We start from the raw sequence: 16,865 nt of genomic DNA on the forward strand, positions 1-16,865 counted from the left end.
GAGTCTGCAGAGGAGAGGAGACCCAGGGCCGCAGGGGCTGGGGGCCGGCTCCCGCCTGGTGGGGGGGGGGGCAGTGCCCCTTTAACAGCTGCTGGCCTGGCCCAGTTTGGAATCCTGCCTTGCCTCCGTCTGGCTGGGGCAGCAGCTGCTGTGCTGACTCATGCAGCCCAGCAGCCAGCAGGAGCTGGGAGCATGGGCTCCCGGGGGGCCACAACAAGCTGGGGGCTTCTGGATTACAAGACCGAGAAGTATGTGATGACAAGGAACCGGAGGGTGGGCACCTTACAGAGGCTGCTGCAGTTGGGGGTTGTGGTCTACGTACTGGGGTAAGAGACGAGTCCCCAGCAGGCTGGCCATGGGGTGGTGGCCAAGCTCACTTGGCCTGAGGGTTGAGAGTTTGGTTCCTTCAGGGGCTGGGCAGAAGGAGGGACCTCCGTCAGTCCAGAGGCCAGCGGGATGCAAAAGCAAGCTGTGAGCTGTGCCCGGCTGTGTGTCCCTTGCCTCCCTTCCAGGGCTTTGTCTCAGCCCCATGTCGGGCTCTGAGGCACAGAGTAGGGTTGGTGGCCACCCCTCTGTTGCAGGAAATGCCCTAGCCAGGGAGGAGGTCATTTCCAATAATGGTGAAAGCTGGAGTGCTAAAGCCCCCGAAAAGAGATCATGGGTTCTAACTGGGGGTCTGGAGGGCTTTAAGAACTGGGAGGAAGGGACTCGGTGGGCAAAGGTGGAGTTGATTAGGACAGTGGGGTAAATCAGGCTGAGGACGGTGGCTCTCCAATGTCTGGCTGGGGCTTCTGGCCTGTGCAAGAGTCTTGGGCAGGAAACGAGGCTGAAGAACAGTCAGGTGGCTCTTGAAGCATTGAGTGCTACACAGGGAGCCACAGGGTTTGTGAGTGTGATGGGACTGCAAGGTTGGGGGTGGACAGTATCCCCACACAGGCCCACGACACATGAGCGTCTCAGGAGAGAGGTGCACAAATGGGAACCAGCTCTGGCCCTGCTCCCGTGTGCCGGGAACATCCCACACTGCCGGCCTTCCCCTCCCCTAGGTGGGCCCTCCTGGCCAAAAAAGGCTACCAAGAGCGAGACCTGGACCCCCAGATTTCCGTCATCACTAAACTCAAAGGGGTTTCTGTGACCCAGATCAAGGAACTCGGGAACCGGCTATGGGACGTGGCCGACTTTGTGAAGCCGCCACAGGTGGGTTTCCCGCTGCTGGGCGCGAATGGGGTGTATGGGGTGGGGGCTCCCACCTCTGACACCAACCCTCCAGGCTCTTGCAGTGGATGTCTATGAGAGAGAGGCATGTGATGCCAGAGGAGGGGTGGAGGGAGTCTTGCTGACTGCAGGGCAGGCTGGGAAGGGTTTCCAGGGATGTGTGGGAGGTTTCACAGGGTGAGAGAATGGGTCCCGAAGCTAGGTTGCAAAGCCTGCATCTGAAAAGACATGGGGTGTCTGAGAACTCAAGACTTGAGCCTAAGGGTGGGGTTGAGGCACATGAGAGTGGGAGAGGCCTGGAGCTTCTTAATACTCTTCTTCCTAACCGGGAGCAGCAGCCAGTTGCTCTCTGTCCCTCTGGAGCCACATTGCCCATCCCCCTCTCCTCTACCCCGTTCTTCTGTAACCTTAGCTACACCTTCCGTTCTGCTGATACCCAGACTGAAGTCCCAACGACCACCTGCCCTGAGCCTCAGCTACCTTCTGCATGCACACTCCCTGTGTCCAAAGAGAAATCCTCTCTCTCACTCTCCCCCTCACCCCAAGAGAGCCTCTCCTCATCCAGTGAGACATGATGCCCAGACTTGGTACCTACCTATCCTTCCCTCTTGTAGATGCTGCCTCCCAATTTTCTTCACTCCTGCCAGCAGGAGTGAAGGAAACCTCCTACACATCCCTGAAAGCCCTTCCCAGCCTGCCCTGTAGACAGCACCTATCCTTCTTCCCTCCTGTTAATGCCACCTCCTAACATTTTTCACTCCTACCAGTCTCCTTGTCCATGCCTGGCTGAGGCTCTGTTCTTCTGTGACCCTCTGACTTCTCTCACCCACTCCCTACTGTCCAGGTGCACACCATGCAGCAGACAGACTGAGCTTTCACACACGGCATTGTCAGGTCCCACAGGCTCCTGCTGGTAACATCGCCAAGGCTCCCCTTCCTTGATGGTGGGATGAAAAGTCCTTCCATATTGTAACCTCTGCTGCACCTTTCCCTGCCCTCCACCAGCCCTTGACCCCCTTCCTGGTCATGCACCCCATAAACACACAGCGCTCACATGCATAGCACTGAGGGGCCAGCCATCCTTCTGGTACTTGGCCACCTCAGACCCGAGCAGAGCTCACCACCTGCTCCCCTGGCCAGCCAAGGGTCCACCGCCCCCACTAGCCTGTGTGGGACCCCAGCCCCACTCAGCTCTTATCGTCAGTGCCTAGGAGCAGGAAACTCTTGGAAAATTCTGGTTGAGCAAATGCAGGTGAAATGAGAGAAATAAACTTGTCCCCAAGAGGTGGGCATCGAGTGAAGTTCCCATGGCTCGGAATTGTCTAGAAGCTCAGCCAAATCCCCTCTCCGCCCCAACCACCCTCACTGGGGGTGTCTTTGGGGGTTGATGACCAGATAGAACGGTTCCCTTCCCTCTCACTGCCCACCTGTGGCCTCCTAGTCAAGGGAGTCAAGCAGGGGCCAACTCCGGGACTTACCTCCTAGGGAGAAAATGTCTTCTTCTTGGTGACCAGTTTCCGTGTGACACCAGCCCAAGTTCAGGGCAGATGCCCCGAGGTAAGGCTGCCTGAGAGCCTCCCTGCCTGGGAGGATCTCTTGGGTCCCCACCAGCCCTGGGCCCACCGACCACGCTTGTCTTCTTTCTTCTCCTTCCCAAGTAAATGAAGTTTCCTCATGTGCCTGCTGTATCCCAGGGATAAAATCTCTCTGTGAAAACTGAGCATAATGAATCACAAAGACCATGATAGGAATGACTATGATCCTCGTTTAAGAAGAGAAGACTGAGGGTCAGCGGGGTTGGTTGGGATTCAGGCTTGGGTCTATGGATCCTAGCCCTGCCAGCTCTGGGCCTTCAGGACTCTCCATTGTCCCTCCCCATGAAGGGCCCAGCTCCCTACCCTGTCCCTGTCTCGGGGCCCTTGCCAGGTGCTCAGCCTGATACCCAGAGTTGGGCACAGAAGTCTGAGCAAACCTGGAATTCCACCTCCCCTTTCTCTAGGCCCAGCCTCCATTAATATGTCCCGAGGCAGCTTCCGTTTTTGCTCCTGCTTCATTCAGGATCACTTATGACCTCTGGATGTTTTTCACTACAGCTGCAGTTGAGCCAGGTCTGCCCACCTTGTCCTTGTCCATTTCTCACCTCCAGATGCAGAGTCCCTCCTCCCCCCACCCCTGCCCCTGAAACCCCATTGCCTGGGGCATCTCCTACAGAAATCACTCCCTCTCCTTTCCCAGCTTGTGCATTCTGTGTGAACACTGGGGACGTGGGACAGAGGCTTCAAGAACTTCTTTCCTTAAGCAAGTCCAGACATTGAATCACTTGTTGGATGGTGACAGCTTAGTCACCTGTGCCCCTAACCCCAACAACTGGTCCCACCAGAGTTGCTGGGAACATGTGGCTGTGGTTGGTGCCCATTCACCATGGAGGTGGCATATGTCTGCAAGGATGTGCTTAGGCTTAGTGAAACCAAATGTTCTTCCCTTTCCAAAATGATCAGATGTCCAGGTAATGTTCAGTTTGCACGCCGACCTGAAACTTTGTGGGGCACTGTGAGTCAGTGCTTTCTGGACTCCATATGATTCTCCTTTCCCTGTGTCGGGGCCCCTCCCCTCCCCTCTTGTCCACGGTTCCCAGGGAGGCTTGCGGTCGTGAGGCCACAAGCCTGCCAGGCGATTCATCCAAACGGACAGACCTGGCTTCCCGACTTGCGAGAGTCTCCCGGCTGTGCTCTAGTGGATCCGAAAGCTCCTAACAGGCAGATGGTGTCAGGTCCTTCAGCCTGGGCCACCAAACTTGACTTGCCATGCCTCCAGAGACCCCTGTTCAGATAGACACAAGTCGCGGTAGCGGAGCTCCGTGACGGGGCTGGGTGGGCAGAGGCTGAAGGCTGGGAGAACCAGGGGAGGTTTTCCCACATCGGGAAGCTGGTGGAACCGGCTGGTGTGAGATAGCTGGGCACAGGGCTGGGCCAGAGCCATGGGAGATGAAGCACTGCTGAGTGAAGCTAGAGTTGGCCTGGGGCAGGAGTCCCCAACTCAAGGCCTCGTGAACCCCACTAAGGAGCTGGGCTTGTTTGCCAGGGCAGAAACAGCAGTGGGGAGCCATGCTTGGGTTCTGGGAAGAGGTGGGCGCTTTTCTGAACATCAGGAGTGACCACCCAGGCTGCGGGGTGGGACCTGGGGAGGCCGCGCGCTGGTTACTACTGGGTCGTGTTGGAGGAGACAGCCACCTGGTGCTGTGACTCTGGGCAGCGTGGTTCCACCAGGGCCTCGGAACAAAGCCCCGGCAGCTCACACCTTCCTGGGAGCCTGTCCCCTTTCCGGCTCTGTCTACCCAAATGTCCCCAGATATCCCCACTGGGGACAGAACTGCAGGAGGGAAAGCAGGGCTCCTCGCCCTCCCACTTCTGACACTTCCTTTTCTTTGCACCCCCCCCCAAAAAAACTCAGGGTGTCCTGTGAGGACATGGGGAAGCTCAGGTTCCACCAGCTGCTTGGTGACTCTGCACTCTCGTCTCCCCTCCCCAGCACCCTTCGGTCCCACTCGCGAGCTGCTGGGTCCACAATGACTGCCCGGAAGGGGAGACAGGGACACACAGCCACGGTAATTTTGGGTTCTGCCCTACAGGGCCTCCAGTGGGGCCGGGGTTGGGGTCCTGAGATTTGAGGGCCTGGAGTCTGTCTGTTTTCAAGGCATAAAAACGGGCCAGTGCGTGACCTTCAACGGGACCCACAGGACGTGTGAGATCTTCGGCGGGTGCCCGGTGGAAAGTGGCCCTGTGCCAGCGTGAGTTGTTCCCACTCCCCCTCCTGCCCCATGCAGGGTCCCCCGGGGGGGGGGGGTGTCAGGGAGCTGCAGGGACCTGCTCTCACCTCCCTCTACCCTCAGGAAGCTCCTTTGGTCCAGGCTGAGAACTTTACACTTTTCATTAAGAACACTGTCACGTTTACTAAGCTCGACTTCTCCAAGTAAGCCTGGGGAGGGGAGGGGAGAGGTGGGGTGGTGAACTGGCTGTCCCCACCTCCCCCCCCACACCCACCCAGGGACACCCTTCCACCCCCATATCCTGCCCTCCTCTTCCAGATCCAACGCCCTGGAGACCTGGGACGCCGCCTATTTCAAGTACTGCCACTATGACCCTCACTCCAGCCCCTACTGCCCCGTGTTCCGCGTTGGGGACCTTGTGGAGGCGGCCGGGGTGGGTTTCCAGGACATGGCACTGCTGGTGAGTCCACCCCCAGCAGGCCTGGGGAGGGGTGGGAGCTGCCGGGAGGGGGCTGGGGAGTTCTGCCCACCACCACCTCCAATGCCCCAGTGGAGCAGTGCCACACGCGGCCTGCAGGGCGGCGCTGTCGGTATCCGCGTGCACTGAGACTGCGGTCTGGTCGCCAGGGACCCTGAGTGCTGGCCCCACTACGCCTTCCAGCTGCAGGAGAGGACCTACAACTTCAGGTGTGGCCCCTGCTGTACCTGGTGCTCCTCGCAGGACTCCTTCTCCATCTGCTCCCAGGCCCTGCTCTCTGGGTGCCCCCTGTGGGGTGGGGGTGAAGTGGGGTGGGGACAGAGGTGGGGAGGGTGCTGCCCGCAGGCACCCCCTCTCTCGGCACAGACTCCATCCCACCTCCTTCCCAAACCCCACTTCCTCCCTTCAGTATCTCATCCCCAAGCCACAGGACCCACCGCCCCTCCCCCCAACCCCACCTCCAAAATTTTATCTAAACTGCTCCAAAGACACCATAGAAAAGTTGGCTCCTTCCAGAAGCACCCCCCTGATGGATACTTCCTCTGGGGTTGCCAGGCGGCTACCATTTTGCCAGTCTCGTTCTCTCTCCCTGCCAGACTGATGTGGATTTATTTACATAGATTGAGTGGAAGCAAGGGGCAGTCCTCCAGACCCAGCCCACTCGACACTGTCTGGCATTTTCCGGGGACAAGGACTCGGTCCCTGGGATCCATCGTGCCAAGGACATACCCAAGAAATCGGGCAAAAGCAGAATGGATCCAATATCAGAATCTTCCCAACCGTCCCAATAACAGTCCTAATCGTTCTTTCCCCCTTCCTCTCAATCAAGGGCCTTGCATGACATTTATTGTCATGTCTTTGAGTAACCTGAACAGCCCTTCCCACCCCAATCTGGGGGCCTGCTGTCATTCCCCCATGTTTGATTTGCACTTGCCCACAAGGCCTCTGGGCCTGGGGACAGAGCCCTAAATGCCGGTGGCCAGGCCCTGTGCTCAGAGCACCTCTTTTCCAGTCCCCAGAAACTTCCAGAGCTTTCTTCCAGGCCCAGCCTACACATGCCCCCTCCACCAGGGAGCCATCCTGGCTCCCAGGCAAGAGTTGGCTGTGGGGTCTCCCAGCTCTGGGTCTGCCCCCTGCCCCTCCCCATACCCACTGCTGGTGTGTCTGTTAAGGGACCCTCCTGTCCCCCCACCTCCGCCACGTCCCCACCTTCGTCTGAGCAGGCAGACGAGCTTCTGAGAGGCAGTCCCGTTTCCTTCTCCGGGCCCCAGCATCCTCACAGAGCCGAGGTCCAGGCTTTCTGGGATGGGATGGGATGGAAGGGACAGGCTGCAGTGGACAGAAGAGCTGATCCCCAGGGCGCCGTGCCTCTTATCCGCAGGACGGCCACTCACTGGTGGAAGAGTCCTGGCGTGGAGGCTATATCCTGGTGGGGGCCGGAGGGAAGGATGGGCCTGATGGCGTGGGGTCCCACTCGTGGCGGGGGAGGCTGGCTCAGCCTGAGTCTCACTCTCGCAGGCCGGGAAGTTCGGCCTTATCCCCACCACCAGCACTCTGGGCACCAAAGCGGCCTGGCTGGGCGTGGTGAGTGTCACCCCGGTGATGCCCGTCTGCCTGTTGCTTCCTGGTTTGTCTTTGGTGGCCGAGACCTGGATGTGCCCTGCCCCTCCCCCAGGTCACCTTCCTTTGTGATCTCCTGCTGCTGTATGTGGATGGAGAAGCCCATTTCTACTAGAGGATGAAGTACAAGGAGGTGAGCCACCGAGCTCGGACACCCACAGACAGACGGTGGTCGGGAGCCCTGACCCCACCCACATTCCTTTGTCCTGCAGGCGAAGGCCCCAAAGGTGACAATCAAACCCGCGTGGACTGAGCTGGCTCTTGCAACCGCGCAGCAGGCTGCCGAGTGACTTTAGATGCAGCCCACCCCAGAGCCGGGGGGACACCCACTGGTGACCCACCCTGGAGGCCTGAGGCAGCTGTGGGGTCCCCGCAGGCCCAGGGGGCTCTCCTTCCCCTCGCCCCCTGCCTCTAATCTTGGCAGGTGGCCCCCTGCAGCTGCCGTGCCATCTGTATCATAGAGTCCTGCAAGGCAACCATGGTGAAGGGAGAGCCAGGTATGCAGGTGGCTGGGCCACTGGGTCCACCAGCTGCTGTGGGCTCTCGGCCCCCCTCCCCCATTTGTCCTGAGTGGGAGGCCCCGTGCAGAAGTTGGCTGCCTGGGGCCCCCACCCAGTGGGCTGTGGTGCTGCATTGCCTGGGGCAGGCCTCACCCAGCTTTGCGTTAATCCAGCAGAATGGGGGTGGGGTGATTCCCCAGCCCAGCTCCCTCCTCTGGCCCACCCACGAGCCCTGGACACAGAACCTATCTGGCATCTGCCTACCCCAGCCTCGGGCACTGCACGTGGGAGGCCCTGACCGCAGGCGGGAGGCGTTTCTGGAAAGAATAATGGAAGGAGGAGGGCCTGGACCCCCAGCCGCCTGGTTACTTTCCAGCTCTAGAGTTCCTTCCCCCAGCCCCAGTGCAGCCTGCTGGACAATCTCCCCAAGCCCTGGGACCCACGGTCAAGACCTGGCTGCAGGGACCAGGGCCCCTCTGGGTCCCAGGGCAGGTGGGCGGGCAGGGGGTCAGGGGTGACCCCTCCAGGGTGGCAAAAGGGACGACATTCCCCTGGTGGCCAGGGCTGGCCATCTGGCATCAGCCAATCCCAAGAGCCTCAATCCCCAGAGCCTGCTGTCCCTCAATCCTTAGAGGCTGTTTGTGGCAGGGGAATCCATAGGCCCAGAGAAAGCTCATGTCACAGGTAGAGAAGGCTGGAAAGTAAAACCTGAAGAAGCCACCAGCTTCCCGTGTGGTCTTTACAGGGTGGGAACAGGCAGGGGAAGGGGACAGGGCACAGCCAGGGGTGGGCCTCAAGCTTTCACTGGGAGCCCTCATACCTGGGCGCCACACACAACCCCCACCTCGAAACCCCTGAGTGGGCAGGCAGAGAGTGAGCCGTGGCGGCCAAGAGCTGCAGCCTGGGAGAATGGAAACACAGGTATGGATTTGGAAAGAGGTATTGTCTCGGTCTGCGGACTGCAGGAAATGCACCTGTGTGCATGCCAGGGTGGGCACGGGCCACGTAAGGCATGTGCCCGCAGGGGAATGTGGGCATCACCGTCCCCGGGCAGGCTGCAGGGCACACGCCACACTCTCTTGGAGCCCTGGGAAGCCAAGCGCTCTCTGGAAATCACAGCTCTTTCCACGCGGCTTCCTTAGGGCCTCTGCCTCTTGGATCTGCTATCAGGGGACATGTCGGGAGTTTGTCACGGGCCCTGTTGGCACTTGGAGACATGGCCTGTGCTCAGGAAATGTAAGTGTGTGTTGGTAAGTGTGTGTGTGTGTGTGTGTGTGTGTGTGTGTGTGTGTGTGTGACTCCCTGCTGAGCTGGGCAGAAGGCACTGGCCCAGCCTGTCCCCTGTCACCCCTTTGCAGAGCCTTGATGTCCCTGCTGTGGCCTGGGGACCGTCACCTGGTTCCCAGGGATAGGTGGGGACTCGGTGCCACAAAGAAAGCCACCGCAGACACAGCAGCAGGCCACACGTGGACGGCCGAGCAGATATTATTGTGGATCTGCCCTCCCACACCCCGTCTGCAGCTGGAGTTTGTCACAGGGGCTGGGCAAAGAGGCCACTGCTCCGGAGCCAGCCCGGGACCGCCCTCTGAAGATGTAGAGCTCGGCATTGGGGTCCTGGGGACTCCCCAACCCAAGCGGCCTGCCCAGGACAGAAGGGGTAAGCTACTGGGCGGCCTTCAGGACTCGGCGGGTGGCTCTGTGCTGCCAGGCTCCTGGCTCGGGGGCTGCACGGGCTGCACCGTCTCCATCAGGCTGCCGCTGGGGAACACCACGTAGCGGGCGGTGGCCAGCCCCGAGGAGCCCTGCAGGTTCTGCTTGCTGTGCCAGATGCCGTAGCCGAAATACACGGCGAGTCCTGCCGGGACAGGGTGCAGAAGGGGGCTGAGGGGCAGGTCCCAGCCTGCCTTGCCCGCTCAGCAAACCCGGCCTCTCCTTGCCCACTACTCACCGATCAGCAGCCAGATAAAGAAACGCAGCCAGGTCAGGAAGCTGAGCTTCAGCATGAGACAGATGTTGAGAAGCATGCTCAGGGCTGGCAGCAGGGGCACCAGGGGCATCTAAGAAGGGGGCAACGGCAGGACAGGGCTGGGCCTCCTTTCTCTGCCTCTCCAAGACTCAGGAAGCAGCAGGTGCCCAGGCGCCATGCCAGGAAAAAGGGGCAGACTTGGTGGCCTCCCCAGCCACACCCCCTTCCCCCCCACCCCCGAGTTCTCCTTATTCATTCTGATGGGTTGGGGGGGGTACCTGGAAGGTGTCCTGCCGACATTGTTGCTGATGAGCCCCTAGCACGGCGAGACTGAGCAGAAAGACGATGCCACTGGACAGGAGCAGCAGGATGTAGCCCCAGCGTGGGAGGTGCAGGCCCGAGTCCCCGAAGATGAGCACGCAGCCCAGGGTGACGGCCGAGCCCAGCAGGAGGCCCAGGGCCCAAGCCACTGCTGTTCCGTGGTCACGGCCCTCCAGGAAGCCCAGGTAGGGCCTCAGGGCCGGCCGCAATCTTCCGGGTTGGGGGGCCCCGGCCCGCCCGTCCTCGTCCACCAGCTGGAGGTGGTCGGAGAAGGAGCTGGGCTCCTTGGTCCCGGGGCTGGGGCTGGCGGGGCCCGGGGAGCCGGGCGGAGAGGTGTCCTGGAAGCGCAGTGCAGTTACGCTGGCCGCCACGAAGGTGTAGGCGAGCAGTGTCCCGATGGACAGGAACTGCACCAGCGCCTCGAGGTCCAGCAGCAGCGCCAGGGCGGCCATGAGGGTGCCGAACACCAGGATGCCCACCACGGGGACCTGCGTGCGGGGATGGACGTGGGCAAAGGCCTGGAAGAACAGCCCGTCGACCGCCATGGCGTAGACAATGCGCGGCAGGGAGAAGAGGTTGCTGAGCAGGACGGTGTTCATGGCTGCGGCAGAGCAGGGACGGGGGTGGGGATGCCGGTCAGGACTGCGGACAGCTGTCCTGAGCCCGAGGACACAAGCAGGCTCCCACGACGAGCCTGGGGGGGCTGCCGGGACTGTCACCTCCCACCCAGGAACGGGCTCCCAGGGAGAATCCGATGGGAGGAGCCGAGTGCCCTGGGCGGGCATGTGGCAGGCTGGGAGGTCTCTAAGGTTAGAGCCCGTTGTAGTGCAGGTGTGTGTCCTTCCCCGACCCCCCCGCCCCGCCTCCTTCCCCATCTGCCACGGGCCTGCCCCTCACCGCAGATGGAACCAGCGGCCACAATGAAGCCGGCCCAGCTGTAGCCACGCCGGTAGAAGGCGTCAGCCAGCGCCGAGTCTGGGTCCAGGCTGTGCCAGGGAACCATGAGGGTCAGCACAGTGGACACCAGGATATAGGCGGTGGCTGCCATTCCCAGCGAGATGGCGATGGCCATGGGCACGGCTCGCCGGGGGTCCCGGGCCTCCTCACTGGACGTGGCGATGACGTCAAAGCCGACGAAGGCGTAGAAGCAGGTGGCGGTGCCGGCCAGGATGCCTGAGAAGCCAAAGGGTGCAAAGCCACCCTCCTGGGCGCTCCAGTTCTGCGGGCGGGCCAGGGTGAACCCCAGGACAGTGGTGAAGACGATGACACCCAGGCTGATGGCCGAGAAGGTATGGTTGAGCCAGGAGGAGACACGGGCGCCACAGGAGATGAAGACGGAGGCCAGGAGGAGGATGCCAGCGGCCAGGAAGTCAGGGTAGCGGGCCAGGAAGGGCACCTGCCAGACGCCCACATGGCTCTCGGTCAAGTTGCGGATGTGGTGGCCGAACATGGCGTCCAGGTAGCCGCTCCAGGCTCGGGCCACGGCAGCACCACCGATGAGGTACTCGAGCAGCACGTTCCAGCCGATGAGAAAGGCCCAGAGCTCGCCCATGGACACGTAGGTGAAGAGGTAGGCAGAGCCCGTGCGGGGCACGCGGGCGCCGAACTCCGCATAGCATAGGGCGGCCAGCAGGGAGGCCACGGCGGCCACCCCGAAGGACACCAGCACGGCAGGGCCAGCCAGCTCCTTGGCCACGGCACCTGTGAGCACGTAGAGTCCCGAGCCTACCATGCCACCTAAGCCCAGCAGGGTCAGGTCCAGGGTGGACAGGCAGCGACGCAGTGACGTCTCCATGCTGGACTCCTCCAGGGGCTTCCGCCGGGTCAGCTTCCCGCAGAAGCGTGCCAGGCTGGCGGCGCTGGGCAGTCCCCGGGCCATAGCAGGCAGCAGAGAGGAGGCAGCCACCACCACCTGCCAGGGTCCCAGGAGACTGAGTGACCAGCTGTCCAGCTTGGATTCCGGCAGTCTCTAGTGCCTCCCCGATGGCCCAGACACGGCCCATCCCTGTCTCTGGCTCTGTCCCTTGGCAAGGGGTTCTGGCACACTGGCACTGGGGACCCGGTGGGGGTGGGGCTGGGATCGGGAAGCGAGGGGCCAGGGCCCGCTGGAGGGGGTAGCTGTGGTCCCAGGGAAGCACAGAGGGTCTGTCTGCCACCCCCCCTCCCCAGGGGGATCTGGTGCATCCATACCTGGGGATGAGTCACGCCCCAGGGTTCCTGACGTGGGAAATCCTCCCTGCCCGGGATCTGAGAGCTAGGTGGAGACCCGCGGTTTCCCGGGAGCAGAGCCAGGTCGCCAGGATCCGGAATAGGAGGGGCTCTATCTCCCGGGGCGGGGCTCAGACGGGCCACCCTAGCCGCCGCCAGCGCCGGGCCCCAGGCCTCCGAGGGGATGTCCGGCTCACCTCTCGGAGCCAAAGGCCCACCTGCGACCCTGTCCCCAGGCAGCCGAGCCTCCGCCCGGTTAGGGCCGCTGCCTATCCCCGCAGTGACCCACCTGCTGCTGCCGTCACCGCCACCACTCTGCGCCCTCGGGCCCCGCCCTCCCCGCCCCGCCCGCGCGCGCCGCCTGTGCGCACGGCCCGCCCCCAGCCCAGGGCTCATCCAGCTCGCCGCCGGCTTGCTCGCCTTTTCCGGGCCGGCACCCGCTCCCCGGCCCCGGGGTCCGCACCAGCGCACAGCCCCCTCCCCCTCCCTGGGGCCCGCACCTGCGCACAGCCCCTCCCCCTCCCCGGGCCCGCACCCCTCCCCCTTCCCAGGGCACGCACGCACCCGCTCCCCCTCCCTGGGCCCGCACCCGCGCACAGCCCCGCCCCGCGGTCACCCATGCATCCCCTCTCCTCATATACCTACCTATCCCTCTTTACATGAACAAAAGCAGCACTCACCAGGGGCGGGGGCAGCTCTGTCATCTTCACAGATAAGCAAGGCCAGGCCACCACGTAGGTTAAGTAAGTGCCTTCCCCTGTACCACAAGACAGGCTTAAGGTGCAAACGTGGGGGGCTTTATAGCCCACCTACTCCCCACCTCATGCCAGTAGTCCTGCTGGGCATCATCCAGTCCCAGGGTTGGGGTGGGTTCCCAAGGCCACAGCAGGCCCTGGTGAGTTGAGCCCAAGAGTCGGGGGTGGGGGGCGGATTGGTGAATGAATGACCCTGGGCCAGGGGCAGGGTGCCTGGGAGAGCCCAGAACAAATGCTGCCTGTTCCCACTCTACAGCTGCAGCCAGGACCTCCTGGGATAAGCTGCAGTCCCTCCAGCGTGGGGCACCCCAGACCCCTGGGAGGCCAACGGAGCCCCTAGTCAGGCATGGAGGACCCTGAGGGATCCCAACACAGCTCCCCCACTAGCTGCTTTTCCTGCCATTAGGATGATTTTTTCCCTGCTGCTCTTCTTGCGTATCTGCAAAGGAGAAAGGTGATGTGATGGGGTGAAACTTGTTCACAGCAAAATGACCATCCAACCAAGCAAAGCAAAACCAAACCGAAACAGGCATCCTCACTTTTTATTCATGTGTTTTCAAGTTTCTAGGTGGCTCTTGGGCCTGGATCCTAGGGCACCTGCAGCCTGGCTGACTCAACCGCTGGCGATGGAAAGGTGGAGCAGTCCAGACAGCATGGTACTCCATGGAACCCTGTCCCTTAGCTAGCTTCCTCAGCCCGTTCGTGTATTTGCCTGATATCGTCTTGAGGAACTTCTCAGATGGGTGTCCGTTTCCTGCAGGGATGACATCTCCCCCATGCCCTGCCCCTGGCTTGCCTAAACATAATGCAGCAGATATCCTGTGCCAGTTGGAAAGGATGTATGGACCCTAGAAAAGTCATGTTTTTAATCCTCATCCCATTTTGTAAAAGCAGCCATTTCTTCTAATCCCTATTCGGTACTGTATGTTTGAAACCTTAATTAGATCGTCTTTCTGGAGATGTGACTCAATCAAGAGTGGTTGTTAAGCTGGATTAGGTGGAGATGTGTCTCCACCCATTCCAGGTGGGTCTTGATTAGTTTACTGGAATCCTATAAAAGAGAAAACATTTTGAAGAAAGTTTGAGAATTTGAGAGAGCAGAGACTGCCACAGCACCATGAAGCAGAGAGTCCACCAGCCAGTGACTTTTGGAGATGAAGAAGGAAAATATCTCCTGGGGAGCTGGAGAGGAAGCTAGCACATGACACCATGTTTGCCATGTGCCCTTCCACTTGAGAGAGAAACCCTGATCTTCATTGGCCTTCTTGAACCAAGGTATCTTTCCCTGGATGCCTTAGATTGGACATTTCTATAAACTTGCTTTAACTGGGACATTTTCTCAGCCGTAGAACTGTAAAACTTGCAACTTATTAAATTCACCCCTTTAAAAAGCCATTCCATTTCTGGCATATTGCATTCTGGCAGCTAGCAAACTAGAACATATCCCTTGTCCTAAAATGCCTCAAAAAATATAATCCAGCACCCTTTCTTTTTCCTTTTATTTCCTTTCTTTATTATACAAAAGGTAGCATACTACACATATTCGTTTGTACTTTTTTTTTCTTCTTAACATGTCCTGGAAATCATACCATTCTTTTCCACAGCTGCATAGTACTCCTTTGGGACATGCCCCCCCAGGGCTTATTCCGCTTCTTTACTGTGCATGGACATTTGGATTTCTTCTAATATTTTGCAATTTACAATAGTACTTGAATGGATAGCCTTTTGCACCTTTAGTTTTGTATGGTTAGACCTGTATTTCCAGGGAAAATCCTAGAAGGTGGGTCTTCTGTAACATGGGCATATTCAAAAAATTAAAAAAGGTATAGAGTACATAAATACCTTCACCCAGGAGGCAGGTAATTCATGGTGGAAGATCACTTTGGGATAGCTCTATCTCCAATTAGGCTGACCTCTGCTCTCCCATGGCGTTAAGAAATAAATATTTATTTTTCATGGCAGTAAAATATGCATAACATAAATGTAATTTTAACCATTTCAAGCGGACAATTCTTTGGCATTAAGTACATTGACAATTCTGTGTGTCTCTTACTACTATCCATTTCCAGACTATTTTCATTATCCAAAACCAAAACTCATACTCATTTAGCAAAATCCCTAATCCCCTCTTCCCTCAACCATGGTAACCACATAGTCTGCCTTCTCATCTATAAATTTGCTTATTCTAAGGATTTCATGTAAGAGAAATCATGTAATAATTTATCCTTGTGTGTCTGGCGTATTTCATTCAACACCTCTTCAAGGTTCTTCCATGTTGTAGCACGAACCAGCACTTCATTTCTTTTTTATGGCTGGGTAATATTCCATTGCCTGGTAGATCATATTTTGTGTATTCATTTATCTTTGGATGGATGCTTTGGGTTGCTTCTACCTTTCGGCTGTTGTGACTAATGCTACGATGAACACTGGTGTACAATTAAATGTCTGAGTTCCTGCTTTCAGTTCTTATGGGTATATACCTAGGAGTGGAATTGCTGGGTCATGCAATAATTTGGTTTAACGTTCTGAGAAACTGCCAAGGTGTCTTCTACAGTTGTGGCACCATTTTATATCCCCACCAACAATGCACAAGGGTTCCTATTCCTCCATGTCCAGATACTTGCTATTTTCAGTTTTGTTATTAATAGCCATAGGAGTGCGTGTGAAACTGTATCTTATAGTTTTAATTTGAATTTCTCTAATTGCTAATGATGTTGAGCATCTTTTCATATACTTATTGGTTATTTGTGGTCATTTGGAGCTAAGTATCCCAGAAAAATATGCTCTTAACCTTAATCTGTTCCTGTGCTCATGAACCCTTGTATAATAAGAACTTTGGATGAAGTTACCTCAGTTAAGGTGTGGCCCAGTTGAATCAGGATGGATCTTTATCTACTGTTACTGAAGGCCTTATAGAGAAGGTCACAGAAAGAGAGAAAGGGGAAGGGAGTGGTCAGAAGCTGAACATTAGTGGAACCCACAAAAGAAGGGAGAAGTTAGGAGCGGCCGCTAGGTCCACTGATCTGTGACAGAAAAGCCAAGGACCAGTATTGCTGACAAGTTACCAGCAGCGAGCCCCAGAATGCCACAGTCCTCTGGGAGAAAGCATTGCCTGATGACACCATGATTTTGAACTTCTCCTAGCGTCAAAAGCATGAGTCGATAAATTCTCATTGTTTTTAAGCAACTCAATGCTTTAGCAACCAGGAAACTAAAAGTTTCCTTTTTAGAATTTCATCCCTTCATTTTGTGCAGTTGTTTTTCTAATTTCATTGAGTTCTTTGTAGATGAGTTCCTTTAGCTCTCTGACCGTGTTTAAGGCAGTTGATACAATGCCGTTGACTACCAATTCCAATATATGATCTACCTCAGGGATGGTGTATGGTAAATCCTTTTTTTTTTTTTTTCCAGTGGAAGGGCCATACTTTCCTGTTTCTTTGTGCATTTTGTAATTTTTTGGTGAGAACTGGACATGCTGAGTATTATCTTGTTATAACTTTGGACCTGTATTCTTCCACTCCTCGGGGACTGCTAGGTTGTTTTGTGTGTATGTGTGTTGGTTTTGAGAAATAGATATATTCTAGAACAACATGTTCTTAAGCTTAATCCATTCCTGCAGGTGTGAAACCATTTTAAGTAGGACCTTTTGATGAGGCGCCTTCAGTTAAGGTGTGGGCCAGGATGGGTCTTAATTCTGTTGGTGGAGTTCTTTATAAGTGGACTGAAATTAAGACAGATAGAGAAAGGCACTGGAAGTAGGAACCTGAAGTTCAACAGAACCCAGAAGAGAACTGAGAGACTGGGAGAGGCTGCCACGTACATTGCCAGGACCAAAGATTGGCTGGCAGCCAACTGTTGAACGCCTGTCTTTGGAAAGAAAACATGACCTTGGTGATGTCTTGATTTGGACTTTTTCTTGGCCTCAAAACATTGAGCCATTAAATTCCCTATGCATGCTAGGGTAACTTTCCAGAAACCTACAACCTCCAGATGGGTCCCTGGACCAGATAAGTCCTGAAACCTAGAGGGCCCAGCC

General features: G+C 57.5%; 1 protein-coding gene and 1 pseudogene across 2 annotated transcripts; one reads left to right on the forward strand and one right to left on the reverse strand.

Moving 5' to 3' along the window:
• The first annotated feature begins 110 nt into the window (after positions 1–110).
• LOC143683865 (P2X purinoceptor 6-like) lies at positions 111–9,691 on the forward strand (annotated as a pseudogene). The gene is made up of 12 exons (XR_013175680.1): positions 111–326; positions 1,047–1,197; positions 2,701–2,772; positions 4,744–4,819; positions 4,909–5,000; positions 5,105–5,184; positions 5,300–5,441; positions 5,559–5,668; positions 6,841–6,911; positions 6,964–7,043; positions 7,135–7,212; positions 7,292–9,691. The product of XR_013175680.1 is annotated as a P2X purinoceptor 6-like (transcript).
• On the reverse strand, positions 8,275–12,353 carry LOC143683864 (cationic amino acid transporter 4-like). Its single transcript, XM_077160301.1, has 5 exons — positions 12,057–12,353; positions 10,764–11,778; positions 9,824–10,467; positions 9,528–9,636; positions 8,275–9,434 (listed from the first exon to the last, which is right to left on the reverse strand). The coding sequence occupies exons 2-5, from the start codon at positions 11,743–11,745 to the stop codon at positions 9,256–9,258; spliced, it is 1,914 nt and encodes a 637-aa protein (XP_077016416.1). The 5' UTR covers positions 11,746–11,778; positions 12,057–12,353; the 3' UTR covers positions 8,275–9,255.
• Positions 12,354–16,865: the final 4,512 nt, after the last annotated feature.

The sequence above is a fragment of the Tamandua tetradactyla genome, chromosome 5 (genome assembly GCF_023851605.1).
Source record: "Tamandua tetradactyla isolate mTamTet1 chromosome 5, mTamTet1.pri, whole genome shotgun sequence".
Taxonomy (NCBI): Eukaryota; Metazoa; Chordata; class Mammalia; order Pilosa; family Myrmecophagidae; genus Tamandua; species Tamandua tetradactyla.